The sequence below is a fragment of the Carlito syrichta genome, unplaced genomic scaffold, assembly GCF_000164805.1.
Source record: "Carlito syrichta isolate Samal-C Ts95f unplaced genomic scaffold, Tarsius_syrichta-2.0.1 Scaffold311133, whole genome shotgun sequence".
Taxonomy (NCBI): Eukaryota; Metazoa; Chordata; class Mammalia; order Primates; family Tarsiidae; genus Carlito; species Carlito syrichta.
The window spans coordinates 44489-58213 of record NW_007255229.1 but is presented as its reverse complement, the minus strand read 5'-3'; the positions used below and the strand labels follow the sequence as shown (position 1 = coordinate 58213).

Sequence of the window (13725 nt, the reverse complement as noted above, 5' to 3'; positions counted from 1 at the left end):
GCTTCAGCATCTTGTGTAGCTGAGCTCACAGGTGCGAGGCAATGAACAGGCTATAGTGATTTTAAAAAGGCTCTTTTCAAGGCCGAGGCAGAAGGATCACCTGAGTCCAGCAGGTCGACGCTGCGGTGGCCGTGAGCGTGCCACTGCACTTCAGCCTGGGCGGCAGAGTGAGACTCAAAAAAAAAAAAAAGACTATTTTAAGGCTATTTTCTTCGCACCCCTGTAGTGTCAGCTACTTGGGATGCTGAGGCGGGAGGGTCGCTTGAGACCAGAGTGGGCAACAAAGCGAATCCTCTTCTTAAAAATAAAGGCATGCTGGGCTCGGTGGCTCAGCCTGTAATCCCACGCCTTTGGGAGGCTGAGGTGAGTGGATTGTCTGAGCCCGCGGGTTCGAGACCCACCTGGGCAGGCGAGACCTCATCTCTACAATAAATCAAAAAATCAGCCGGGCGTGGTAGCGCGCGCCTGTAATTCCGGCTACTCGGAAGGCTGAGGCGGAAGGATCACCGGAGCCCAGCAGGTTGAAGCTGTGGGGGCCGGAAGCGGCCACCGCACCCCAGTCTCGGCGACAGAGTGAGACTCCAACTCAAAAAAAAATAAAATAAAATAATGGCTGTTTATTTTTCGTCACTGTAGCAGATCCGAAGTAAAACCATCGCTCAACTGTATCTTGATAAAACATGGTAGGTAACAAATAAAGACTCTCAAACTTCTCTGTCATTAAAAGATTTGTGATACCCAAGCAATGATGCCTATATTGTACAATGCTTAGGACAGGGTGATAATTATTTTTAACCAGTACTTATGGGAAAAATTTCATTTGGCAATTCCCCACCCTTTGATCGTGAGGGGCCTCATGAGCTCCTACAAGCAAGGGGATTAGAACAGTGGCTAGTACGTAAACCACTGGTAGTCTTTGGCCCCACCCAGCCGGAACACAGTCCCGGGTCTAGTCGCCCCCTGGCGGCCATTCCAGACTTCCGCCTCCTCCACCAGGCGCAGCTGCCGCAGCCCGCGTGGCCTCTGCTGCGTCACATCCGGCCCGTGCGAGTCCGGATTCAGAACCCGCGCGATGAAGTGCGTGTTTGTTACCGTAGGGACCACCAGCTTTGACGACCTGATAGCGTGTGTGTCGGCGCGCGACAGTCTGCAAGTGAGTGGGGGAGGCGAGCTGGCTGCGGCGTGGCTCGCAGCGCTTCACTTGCCGCCGCCAGCCTCACTGCTGGTCTCCTAACCTTGCCTGACCGCCCCGTTGGGAAGGAATTCCCTCAGCTCTACCACAGGTGCCGTCGCTCCTCTGCTGGCTGTTCCCCACACCCGGCTGGGCCCTCCTCAGGCAGGCTCCCCCGTATCTCGGGGGGTGGGGCATCCTCTGACTCAACAGTCCCCAGCCTTTATGGCATCAGGGACCGGTTTCGTGGAAGAAACTTTCTCACGGACGGGGGTTCGGGATCATCAGGCGTTAGATTCTCATTAGGAGCACGCAACCCAGATTCTTCGCATGCGCAGTTCCCGATAGGGTTCGCGCTATGAGAATCGAATGCCGCCGCTGATTCGACAGCGAGCGGAGGTCCGCTCAGCCGCCGCTCACCTCCTGTTGTGTGGCTCGGTTCCTGATAGGCCCCGAGGAGTTGGGGACCCCTGCTCTAACTCCAGTTCCTGTTCCCCTTCCCGCGGTTGTTCCTCCTCCTCTCCTCGGCTCCTCCTCTTCCTCTCCCCGGCTCCTCCTCTCCCCGCTTTCCCGCCTCCATTCTCTGCCTCGGCCCCTCCTCCTATGCCTCTTTCCCTCATAGCTGGGGCTTCCGGCCCGCCTCCTGGGCGCTTCTCAGACGTCCTGTGGGCGGCGCAGTCGGCGCCTGGTACCTCAGCCCGCCGAGTCCGCCATCCCGGCGCCTCAGACGCGCCGCGCGCCCGGCTTTGCTTAGTCCCCGCGCGTTGGGCTGGGGCTCGGTTTCGCGTCCGCGCTGTTCCACTCCTCAGCGCGTCTTCTCCGCAGGGCTCATTGTTCTCGCAGACCAGCCGGTGAGGGAGACCGAGGCTGTTTGTTGGTTTCCTCCCTAGTTTGCGACTCCCTTTTTCTAAGTCTTTCCTGTTCTCCTTTGAGCGGGACCGGTTCTTTTCCGACTCGGCATGCTGGGTCGCTAACATTACCCAGGGCTTGTGAGGTACCTTGTAGGACCTGGGACGGGGAAAAAGGGATAGTTTTGAAACTAATTGAAGTCGGCCTCAGCGGCAGTAATGCTCCGGTCTGAACTCCGAATTTTAGGATTTGTTGTTCCTGCTGTTTTTTACAGTACCCCGTTTAAAAGGCCCGCTTTTTCTTGTTTCCTGTTTCAGATCATCAAGAGCCTTGGTTACGACCGACTCATCCTCCAAATAGGTAGAGGAACAGTGGTACCTGAACCATTCAGCACTGAGTCCTTTACTCTGGATGTTTATAGGTATAAGGATTCCTTGAAAGAAGACCTTCAGAAAGCAGATCTTGTTATTAGTCACGCAGGTAAAGTGCCTCATTATCTCAGATGTTTAAAAAACCATCTTTGATGAACAATAAGTAAATAACCTTTTTGAGCTAAAACAAAATCAGAGTAATTCATTGAAGCTCTCTTGAATTTAACACTTACTTGAATTTAATGATTGGGAACTTTATTGGAAATAATTTAGTATTTCTAGGTGAGAGAAGGATGAGAAATAATCATTGCAACCCAACTTTACATTAAGAAACCCTAAACACAGAGCAAAAATGATTTACCCAATTACATGTGTAATGATTATCAACTTGAAATTAGTATTTGGGCTTAGATCTGAAGGTATGTTCACCCTGCTAATTAGTTGGATTGGTCATGGAAAAATTGGTTTTGAAATTTTTTTTAACTTTTTTACCAAATGTGAGTCTGAAGTGAATGCAGTTAAAAACACTCTTGAACAAGAAATTTACAAGTAAAAGTAGTTCTTCAATAAATTGCTCTTCAGGGAACCATTATCATCCATTAATAATAATTACCTGATGATCTAGTTAATTAGTATGTTAGTACCTTCAGAAGAACTGCTTTTGAGAAACATTGCAATTTTGAGTGCTGTGAAGGTGAATGCTTTTTTTTATTGTTTTTTTTTTTTTCTAGTGAGTTGGAGGTTCTTACTCTGTCTCTAAGCTGGAGTTCAATGGCAGAGTCATGACTCACCACAACCTTGCCCTCTTGGTCCTAGGTGCTCCTTCCGCTTCAACCTCCGGAGTAGTTGGGACTAGAGGCACATGCCACCACCTGGCTAATTTTTCTGATTTTTTTTTTGTTTGGAGACAACATCTTTCTATGTTGCCTAGGCCGGTCTTGAGCGATCCCCCCCTTGAAGGCCTCCCAAAGTGCTAGGATTACCACCGCACCTGGCTTTCTTGGTTTTTTAAACATTCTATTTGAGGACAGAAAAGTCTTTAGAAATAGATGTTACCAAAAGATTATCATCATCAGTGATAAAGTAATGTATTGTTCAAGTCAGTTTTCTAACACTTTAATTAGAGAGCAATTGATAACTATACTTTTGTTGCTTTGAATGTATAATTGAAAGACCTAGCTATAAAGCTTGGTGGAACACCTTAACTTTTTTCCTTTTTTTTTTTTTTCTGGAGTTGGAGTCTTGCTCTGTTGCCCAGGTTGGAGTGTAGTGGAACATTCACGGCCACCGTACCCTTGACCTGCTGGGCTCTGGTGATCCTTTTGCCTCAGTATTCCAAGTAGCTGAAACTACAGGCATGCACCCCCACACCCAGCTAATTTTTTTATTTATTGTAGAGATGAGGTCTCATCAAGTTACCCAGGCTGGCCGCAAATCCCTGGGCTCAGGCAATTCTCTCGCCTTGGCCTCCCGGAGTGCTGGGATTACAGGCGTGAACCACCATGCCTGGCCAGAGCACTTTTAACTTTTTAAAAATGGTATTAACAAATTTGATTTATTTTTGTAGGTGCAGGAAGCTGTTTGGAGACTCTAGAAAAAAGAAAGCCACTTGTGGTGGTTATAAATGAAAAGTTGATGAACAATCATCAACTGGAATTGGCAAAGCAGCTACACAAAGAGGGGCATCTCTTCTACTGTACCTGCAGGTATACTAGAGACTATTTGATTTCTTGCCTTGGTCTCTCCATAGCTGTTCCTTTTACCTACCTACCTAACCCATCTGTTTCTTTTGCCTTTTATCTTCTCCCACCTAACACAATACTTTGATTTTTCTCACCTGTAAAACTCTCCCATTTGTTTGTCTCCTACCTTAACTGTGATCTTTGTATTGTGTTTCTACCTGTTATCTGTGGCTCTTGCCTTGCCTGTGAATGTCTGAGTATGTGTGTATTTGTTCTGAGTGCACAATTCTTAAAGAATCTTAATTTTTGAATTCATTGTTTAGTGTTTCGTTATTCAAGGAAAGCATTTGGTCATTTTAGTTAAGATTTTGCTTTCAGTTAGTCTGCTGGAATCTCTAAATGAGATTTACTCATTCATTTATTCAACTATACCTAATATGTAACAGGCACTGTTTTAGGTGCTGTGGATACAGTGGTAAACATGAGATAAAGTTCCTGCTTTCATGTAGCTTATACATTCTAGTGGTAGAAGATTGACAGTAAACAAGTTCACAAATGAGCAAGATAATTTCACATGGTCAGATATGCTATGAAAAAAGTTAAGACAGGGTGATGTTATAGCTGGATTGAAGACTAATTAGATGAGCTTGTCAGAGAGTACATGACATTTGAGCTGAGAAGAATTACAAGGAATAGCCAGTCATGTGAAGGCAGAGGGAATAGCAATTGCAAAAGCTCTAAGTTAAGAATGAACTTAGAATTTGGTGTGCTTGAGGAACCGAGGGAAGGTTAATGTGGCAGAAGCATAGTGACCAATGGAGAGTATAAGATGAAGCTAGTCATAGCTCATGTACAGTTCTGATTTTATTCTATGTTTAGTGGGAAGCCATTGGACTATTTTAAGCATAGGAATTACTTTATGATAAGGAATGTTATGTTCTAGAAGTATATTAGAATTCAATGAGAACTGATCATTACAAGAAAAGAATGAAGAAAATTGCTGGTTTGTTTTCTATTAGTTCTTCCTTGAGACACTAGAAGCTTGCCAAAGGGCCAGGTCAGTAATACCCAGTTGTTTCACTTTAAAACCTATCCTTCTAAGTAAATTCTACATAGACTTATTCCTCTCTCTATATATGTATTATAGTAAATTGAAATTATTTTTTTTTTAGAAAGTAGGATTTATTAAGAAGACAGAAAAGCTCCCATAGTGGGAGGGGACCTCAAAGAGGTTGCTCGAAATTAATTTTAAAATAAGAAATCCTAGAAGGCACTGGCTAGAACATAATAAGCTTTTCTTTTAATTTTACTGCTTTTGTCTCTTAGGCACTTAGCAAATACTTGTTCATTCATTAAATATTTAGCAAGCACCTACTATGTGCCAGGCATTATTCTTGACACTTGGTATACATCAGTGAACAAAAGAGACAAGGATTCCTGTTCTCATTGAGAGGAGGCAGATTCACTGTTTCAGGAGTAAAATTGTTGGTGTCCTCATCCCTATAATGATGGAGAAGAGGGAATGTCAAGGTGGCTCTGTGATACAGATGCCAGTCTTGCACTTCTTTGAGTCATAGGAGAAGCTAGATAATTAAAATTATGTATGCTTCAGAAAATGGGCATATATGCCCTTGGGTAGTTGAGATTGATAGAATCATTTTTAAAAGAGGAATAACCTCTTATCTTCCTAATTGGTTTATGCAAGTCAATTTTTCCAGATACTTTTAGTGATATTTTCATTCTGAATGTTAAATCAGTTTTGATTTTAAATATGTGCAGGAAAACACTTATTTCATAAACACACTTTTTACGGAGGCTGAAAAGGAAACTGTATGAGTCTCCAGTTTATTCATTTTTTTACAGTTTTAGAAGTCTTTTTCCTATATTAATTTCAAGAAAGTCACACACAAAACAGTAAGAATCAATAATTAGTTGTATTTTTTGTTAGGTAAATTATTTATTTTCCCCAAACTTAGGCTGGTGGTATGTCTATTGTCATAGTGCCTAGTTTAAATAAATTTCTGTAGTAATACTTTTGTGTTTACAACCTTATTTCCAGCATGCATGGTGGTTTTATATTGTTTACTTACAGTTAGATTTATGGTAGTAAATTACTGGCAAAAAAAAGTTACTTCATAATCTTTGTGCATGATCTAGTACACCTCCTAGCTTATTTTCTTGTCTGACAGCTATTACTTTTGGTTTCAATTTTTATTTTTATTTTTATTTATTTATTTATTTTTATTTTTATTTTTATTTTTTTTTTGAGTTGGAGTCTCACTCTGTCACCCAGACTGGAATGCAGTGGTCGCTTCCGGCCACCACAGCCTCAACCTGCTGGGCTCCAGTGATCCTTCCGCCTCAGCCTTCCAAGTAGCTGGAACTACAGGCACGCACCACCACGCCCGGATGCTTTTTGATGTAGAGATGAGGTCTCGCCAAGTTGCCCAGGAGGGTCTCGAACCCACGGGCTCAGGCAATCCACTCACCTTGGCCTCCCAAAGCGCTGGGATTACAGGCTGAGCCACCGAGCCTGGCTGGTTTCAATTTTTAAATTATTTTCATGAATTAAATTTGCTCCCATTTAAATCTTCCCAGTCTTTTATGCACCTAATCCTGACTTGTACCCCATGTCTTTACAATTAAAAAAAATCTTCCCAGCCCTGAGTCATATTATAAAACCCTATGAACACGTTTTTCATAAAATAACATTTCTGAAATATTTCATTTGACATAGGCAACAAAGTGCTGAATTTACATTGACATTTTATAGTACTCTGTGTTGTTCTAATAATCCTAGTATGTATACCTGTAATATTAAAATACATAAAAATTAACGTGTACAACTTTTTAAGAAGCACCACTATGTTCTTGGAAGATATATTCAGTCATCAAGTGGGCAACAGATGAAGTATGGAATTTTCTCCCATGTTACCTAATATTTTTCTTCTTTTGTTTTAGCACGCTTCCTGGGCTGTTACAGTCAATGGACTTATCAACACTGAAATGTTATCCTCCTGGCCAGCCAGAAAAATTTTCTGCATTTTTGGATAAAGTTGTTGGATTACAAAATAAACACTAAACTCTCAACACTTTAAAAACACCCTCCAAATCCAACCTATGGGATGTGATTAAATCAAATTAAATACATAATACATATTTACAGAATAGTATAAATTAACAAACATCATACATCTATATAATGTAAAGGATATTTTATAGTGTGCACATTTGCATTTGAGTCCAAATCCTAATTGCAGTTTAGTAAAATTATTAGATTTGTGCTGATTGTCAATATGTAGTGAATATCCTACAATCCCAGATGGACTTGGAATAATGGAAAAAAAATGAACTTTGAAAAATTTGACAAGGACTATAAATGTAGTTAGTTTGCTTTTTGGAATAAAAAATGAAACAGTAACAACTTAAAAAATTTTGCATGAGAGTTAGCATCATTAGCTTCATAATCTGAGGAGCCAAACCCCCCCAAAAAAACAGTTGATATGTTGTGCTCTGTGATAAAATGTTTAGTCATTTCCAAAAAAGTTGATCAAGTTAGTGATCTATTGTACTTGGAGAAACTACTTTTATCCTTAAGAATAGAGTGGAGTGGATATGTTCACTTTTTTCCTTTAAAATATAAATAGTGACAAAATAACCTTGCCTAATGTCAAAGCTTTACTAGCTTTAGAAGAATACTCACAAAGGATTTATACTGATAGAACTTTCTGTTATTTTTTAAGGATCTTCTTTTCATAGTGGTAATGAAACATTTATTGTAACAGAAATTTACAATTTATGTGCTTATAAAGTTAGTTTTCAAATGAATAATGAATGGCCTGATGTGTATAATGACTTAAATATGTGGTTTTAAAATTTACATGATAAATTGAGATAAATACGTTATAAAATTCTTTCTGATTAGAGTATGTAGTCTCAAGACCTTTAAAATAAACTGGATTATCCTTGAGTGTCCATAGTTCTCTGGTAGAATGTTGAGATACAGTTTATCTGTAAAAGAACATTCACTATGAAGATCTTCCATTATATTATCCTAAAATGTTAAATGTTCCAAACATTTTACTTGGAATATATTTTATAATGTTTTGTAGATTTATTTTCCTGATTGTATTCTACTTAGGCTAATATTAAAATTAAATTCTTACTGATGGTAGGAGTTGGTGGCTGAGAAGTGCTCTGGGTAGCAGGAGGAAGCCAACTTGGATTAAAATTTTGCTGAGAATAATCTAAAAAGTGAGTAATTTATATAGTTGGGAATTCACAGCACCATAATCATAATTGCATATTAATGTATACTGATGTTTTAGGAAAGGTCCTATTCAAATCCAGGAAGAGACTCTAGTGTTTTCTGGGCCTCTTTTAAATATGTTTTTTCATTTGAGAAAAATTGTGGTTTAAAGTTCTTACTGGTCCCTCAGCTTTTATAGTTTTTTTATGGCTATGAAAGGATGGGTCCACTCAAATATCACACCATGAAAAACCATGTGGCCCCCAAATCATCTACTTTCTACCTTCCTACAAGAGTGCAAGCCTAGATTCCGTTATTTAATTTGGTAGATGCTTACTTAAACCATTGGTGTCAATTGTGTATAGCAACATTTCTGACTACACTTTTGTGGGGTTTTATTTCAACTGTGGCTTTTTAAATCAAAGGAAACTTCAGGATCATTTCGTGGCAGAGATTCTTAAGATTATCTAGTCCAATTCTGTCATTTCTCAGATGTTACAATTTGCTTTTGGCAGAGCTGCCCCTAGAAGCAGCTACTTAATTCACAGTCTTGTGCTCTTTCTACCATATATAATATACATTGTAAGCTATTTATTATTGTTTGCCTAGTATTTTAGTTACTCTAATCACTTCTAAGGAAGGATTTTTTTTTCTTCCCCAGAAATTCTTTATTTTAGTAGGAATTTCACACATACCTGGATTTTTCTTCAGTGTATGACAGCCTTACCTAGGACTTAGAAATCTGTGATTTCTGAGTCTTTGGAACCCAGTGAAATGCTCTCGATAGGATTGATACTAGACTGAATGAATTACAACTTTGAGACAAAGAATTGTAAACTTTTGGAGTTGGAAGAGAATGTAAAAAAATAAAAAGTTCTTTTAAACCACTCATTTTATAGATTAGGAAACAGGCTAAGAGAAATTAATTGCCAAGTTTACATCTTATTGAAAAAGATGGTAATCAGAGTTCTGGTTGGAATATTTGCTCAATCAAATTTTTTTGGTTTCATTATATGGCAGAGATACAGATTCTTGAAAATGATAAGTGGAATACAATTTATTTCACAATTTTCAATTAGAGGTATTTAAATTATCAGGGATAAGGAAGTAAAAGAGAGTTTAGTATTGGGAAATTCACATTGTGGATAAGTTCAGAGGTAGACAGTTAACAATAGAAATCTTGTGGTGTTGGGATGTGATGTTATGGGATGGCCTTAGGAATTTGGGATTTGGAAAGTTAAGAATTTTGAATGACTACATGCTTGTAGTTTGGGAGGAAAGAAAGCTGGAAGGATTTGGTGGTAAGATTAGTACAACTGATGAATTTGAGGTAGGGTTCTGGAACATTTAAAGTTATTATCTGCAAGCACTATCAAGAATCTGATTTTAGGTACCTTAGAGCTCTATTTTGTGTACTTTTAAAGGCAAGTCATGTACAGGCACAAAGGAAGATATTAAAAGATTTTCCGCCACTTTGGTAATTTGAGGAAGAGTTTTCCAAGGCTAAAGTCAGGAATGGCTAGCAATGAAGATATTTTTCTTTGTGTTTTATTATGGTATAAGCACTTAATTCTGACTTGTGTATAATATAAAATTTGTGGAGATGACTAAAAATATGTAGTCTGAGAAATGAGATAGGGACAAATTTGAAATTGATTTTTGAGAAAGATTTGGAAAGGGTGGTCATGGTAGCCATGTGGTGATCCTTTTTCTGTTGTACAGCTAGTAGCATATTTTTATGGGGAAGTGGGGAATAAAAACACTTGGTTAACACTTGTTGAGTGCTTAGTATGTATCAGCTAATATTCAGAGCACTTTACATATATAAAGTCACTTAATCTTCACAATAATCCTATGAAATGGTTTGCTGTGGTCTGGAAATTGTAATTGGAACACTGAATTCCAGTGTATTTCTGCACTTTATGGGGACAGTAGGACAGAATATTTGAAATCAGAGGATCATCCCAAGAAATTCAGATTGTATGCTAGCCATAGGTGTATAACTTATTTGAGTTTTTACATTGCTACTTAAAAAATCACACTGATTGCTACTCATAGGATCCATGTGGAGAGACTCTTCCAGTTAGTGTACCTGATTTCAAGTTAGTTACTGGTCTTTTTTTTTCTTAAAATATTCATGTTTTAAGGTTCTTTTTTGGATCCTCCTTGCTGTATAATTTTTGCTTGGTATTTTCACGACTCTCAGAGCTTCTACTACTTTGACTCTCCTATCTATATCTCCTGGACTGAATCAATCCTCTTACCTCTGCCTCCCAAAGTGCTGGGATTGCAGACTTGAGTCACCGCGCCTGGTTTTTTTTATCTCCCAACTATGATTTGAGACTCTAAATGGTATTTCCAGTTGCCTGTTGATCATTTTTTAAAAATCTCAAACTTTTATATCTATTGATTACCCAGTACCTCAGCTTTATTTCCTAAGTATCCTAGCCCATTTATGTATGTGTTCAATCAGTCATTTAATATAAATACATAAAGAGAATCTACTTTTTGTATCAGCAGGACTTAAGAAATGATTCCTGCTCTGGAAGAACTCTTACAGTCTTGTTGGGGAGGACCTATGTCTTACTCATTCTTGAGTCCTCTGCCTGAAACACTGTAGGCATTCCATAAATGATGAATGCACTTCTGTAACTTACTACTCTTTTCTTATTATCTTAATTAGGAGCAGGTATTGCTTCTAGGAAACACTCATTTGCACACATTTATTTCATAATGTCTTTGGTTTGACTCCAAAATATCTAGTATATCTCTAGTTCAGAAGAAAGATGTGATCATTATATTGTATGGTAAATTTGTAGGATCAAGTATTTACAGGAATGGCGTCCCAAATATAACAGTGCTGATCCTATGCTATATCCTCATGGTGTTTAAGAGTCTGTCAAATAGTGGTACTTATTGGGGATTTGCAGTAAAACATGATGTTAAAAATCAGGTATATAAAAAGCAGTAGCTATAGTGTTTTCCAGTAAAAGATTATAAGGGCAAAAGTTAAGGATACCACCAAATGGTATTTAATTACTGCTTAAATTGTTAATTCCTCACATGAATATTCCATTACAATCCTTGTATAGTTTTTAAATCTTACAATTTTTATAGGTGGTTAAACAAAAAGTAGACAAATCTAGGTAACATCAAACAAATGTAGAATACGTGCTTCTTAATGTTGGTACTGATTCTTAAAAAATTTTGAGGAGCTTTTTATACCATTATGTGGCAGCTATCTTGGTATTTCGCTTCTAAATCTTTATTGGTTTTATGAATTTTTACTACATTCTGGCCAAAATTATTTTTATTGATATTCTCAACCATATCTTTACTTTTTAATTTTTTCAATTTCTTTTTGAGTCAGAGTCTCACTCTGACTCCCAGACTGGAGTACTGGGCTCGGGTGATCCTTCTTCCTCAGCCTTCCAAGTAACTGGAACCACAGGCATGCGCCTCCATACCTGACTATTTTTTTTGATTAATTGTAGAGACAAGGTTTCTCCAAGTTGCTCAGGCTCGTCTCGAACCCTTGGACTCAGGCAATCCTCTTACCTCTGCCTCCCAAAGTTCTGGGATTACAGGTGTGAGCCACCGTGCCCGGCTTAACCATATCTTTAAACATGATTTTATCTTGATGGCAGCAGTCCTGTTCTTTAAGGCATTGGTTCTTAAGCTTATTTCAGTCATGGACTTCTTTAAAATATTTAGAACTATTACTTCTCTTCCTACTTACACATACACACAATTTTGCAATGCCTTTCGGGGAATTTACAGGTACCTTTTGAAGGCTCCAGATTAAGAATCCTTAGATTGATAACTTCATTCCTTGGTCATTGCTCATTAATATTTTGTGATAACTCCTAGACTCCATTTTAATTAAACCTTTTTTATTAAATACATTTAAGTTTGGTAATTCTCAGTTTTTATAATGTAACACAAATTTAAAACCTCTTGAAGTTTAAAACATACCACATTTGAAACTAATCTTAATTTTCTTATACTATTAACTCAGTATCTATAACCTATGATGTTTTGTGTAGCACTGTTTCTAACTGATAAAAAGGCCTAAATGGAATTTCAGAAATTTGTAGTACTGTTTTAGAATACACTATATTAGACTGTTTGGTAAAGATAGCCAGTGAAGCAATATAGTGTTGTTAGTTACTCATTAACTGTTAAGTGTGCTTCTAAAGTACTTGCTTGCTGAACTGTGATAGTCACCATTGGAATGATGTCTGAGAAGGCATATATTGCATCTTTTTTATTATTCATTTCTCCTTTTGTACAGGATTAGCATATGGGTCACTTCTCTGCTGCCAATGTGAAATGGGTGGATAATATGCTCCCCAAATAGGAGTGAAAAACATTCCTAAATTCTTGTCTTAAATTGGTAATTTTCTGGATCTCAGTTTTTCCAGTTGTGAATTAATAAAACTAACTTCTCTCATGGATGATTTCTAAGACACAAAACTAACTGTGTTGCATGTTTAAAAATTTAAAATGCTATTGAAATAATCCATTTTCTCTTGGTTTTTTGTTTGAAGAAGTAGGACTAAGAGCTGTTTTCCTGGAATTCACAATATATAGTCCTAAACAATACAGAAAGCAGAGTCTTCATTGAATTTCATATGTATATTCATACTCAGTATCTAGGTGGGATTATAGTCAGAGAATTATAATTTATTTAGATGTTTAAGTGAATGGGTCTTTTTGGTGCTTCCACACAAAGAAAATCTTCTGATCTTTATTCCTTCATCCCCTAATTCCTGTCTCTAGACAGATCAGACACTGCAGACATGTTAAGTCAAACAACAACAACAAAAAACAATCCTCAGTATTTATGTGCCAATGTGATATATTTTAAAGCAAAGTGTTATTTTCCTTGTTTTGAATCTATATTATTAGGCCTCAGGTGGTGATGAGGAAGAGAGAGAAATGGAAGTAAGTGATTCTTGGTAACATTGGTTCTGTTTTGCATTTCTGAACAAGGTTTACTGCTCTGGAAAATCAGTTATTTCTATTTTTTCCTTCTTATAACGTGAGGAGGAAGTTAAACAGGGTTGTCAGGCCATGTTTTGTTTTAGATCCATTGTGTTCCCCTCCCTCATAAATCTTGCTTTGCCAATTCTTTTTGGATGTCCACTATGAAAAGTTGGCAGCCTCCAATACCAGGGTGCTGTTAAACAACATTTTTAAAGAGTTTGCCACTATATTTTCAGTAATGAAAGGCCTTTAAAAGAGGCTCTGAGCCGGGATCGGTGGCTCAGCCTGTAATCCCGTGCTTTGGGAGGCTGAGGTGAGTGGATTGCCTGAGCCCACGGGACTCGCCTGGGCAACTTAGTGAGACCTCATCTCTACAATTAAAAAAAAAAATTAGCTGGGTGTGATAGCGTGCGC

The 13725-nt window shown here is 38.5% G+C and overlaps 1 protein-coding gene across 4 annotated transcripts; it reads left to right on the top strand.

The window, feature by feature from the left end:
* Positions 1 to 981: 981 nt before the first annotated feature.
* Positions 982 to 7273, top strand: LOC103271038 (UDP-N-acetylglucosamine transferase subunit ALG13 homolog). 4 transcript variants are annotated; one of them, XM_021717801.1, is made up of 5 exons: positions 982 to 1153; positions 2338 to 2500; positions 3959 to 4097; positions 5093 to 5130; positions 7035 to 7238. In XM_021717801.1, the coding sequence occupies exons 1-4, from the start codon at positions 1073 to 1075 to the stop codon at positions 5109 to 5111; spliced, it is 402 nt and encodes a 133-aa protein (XP_021573476.1). In that variant the 5' UTR covers positions 982 to 1072; the 3' UTR covers positions 5112 to 5130; positions 7035 to 7238. The 4 variants fall into 4 exon arrangements, with proteins under 4 accessions (XP_021573476.1, XP_008066706.1, XP_021573478.1 ...); XM_008068515.2 differs by lacking the exon at positions 5093 to 5130 and having other exon boundaries at positions 7035 to 7273; XM_021717803.1 differs by lacking the exon at positions 5093 to 5130 and having other exon boundaries at positions 1036 to 1283; positions 7035 to 7273.
* Positions 7274 to 13725: the final 6452 nt, after the last annotated feature.

Coding starts and splice junctions, on each gene's coding strand:
- LOC103271038 (XM_008068515.2), top strand. CDS start 1,073: ATGAAGTGCGTGTTTGTTACCGTAGGGACCACCAGCTTTGACGACCTG. Junction 1,154..2,337: donor CGGCGCGCGACAGTCTGCAA/GTGAGTGGGGGA, acceptor TTCCTGTTTCAG/ATCATCAAGAGCCTTGGTTA. Junction 4,098..7,034: donor CTCTTCTACTGTACCTGCAG/GTATACTAGAGA, acceptor CTTTTGTTTTAG/CACGCTTCCTGGGCTGTTAC.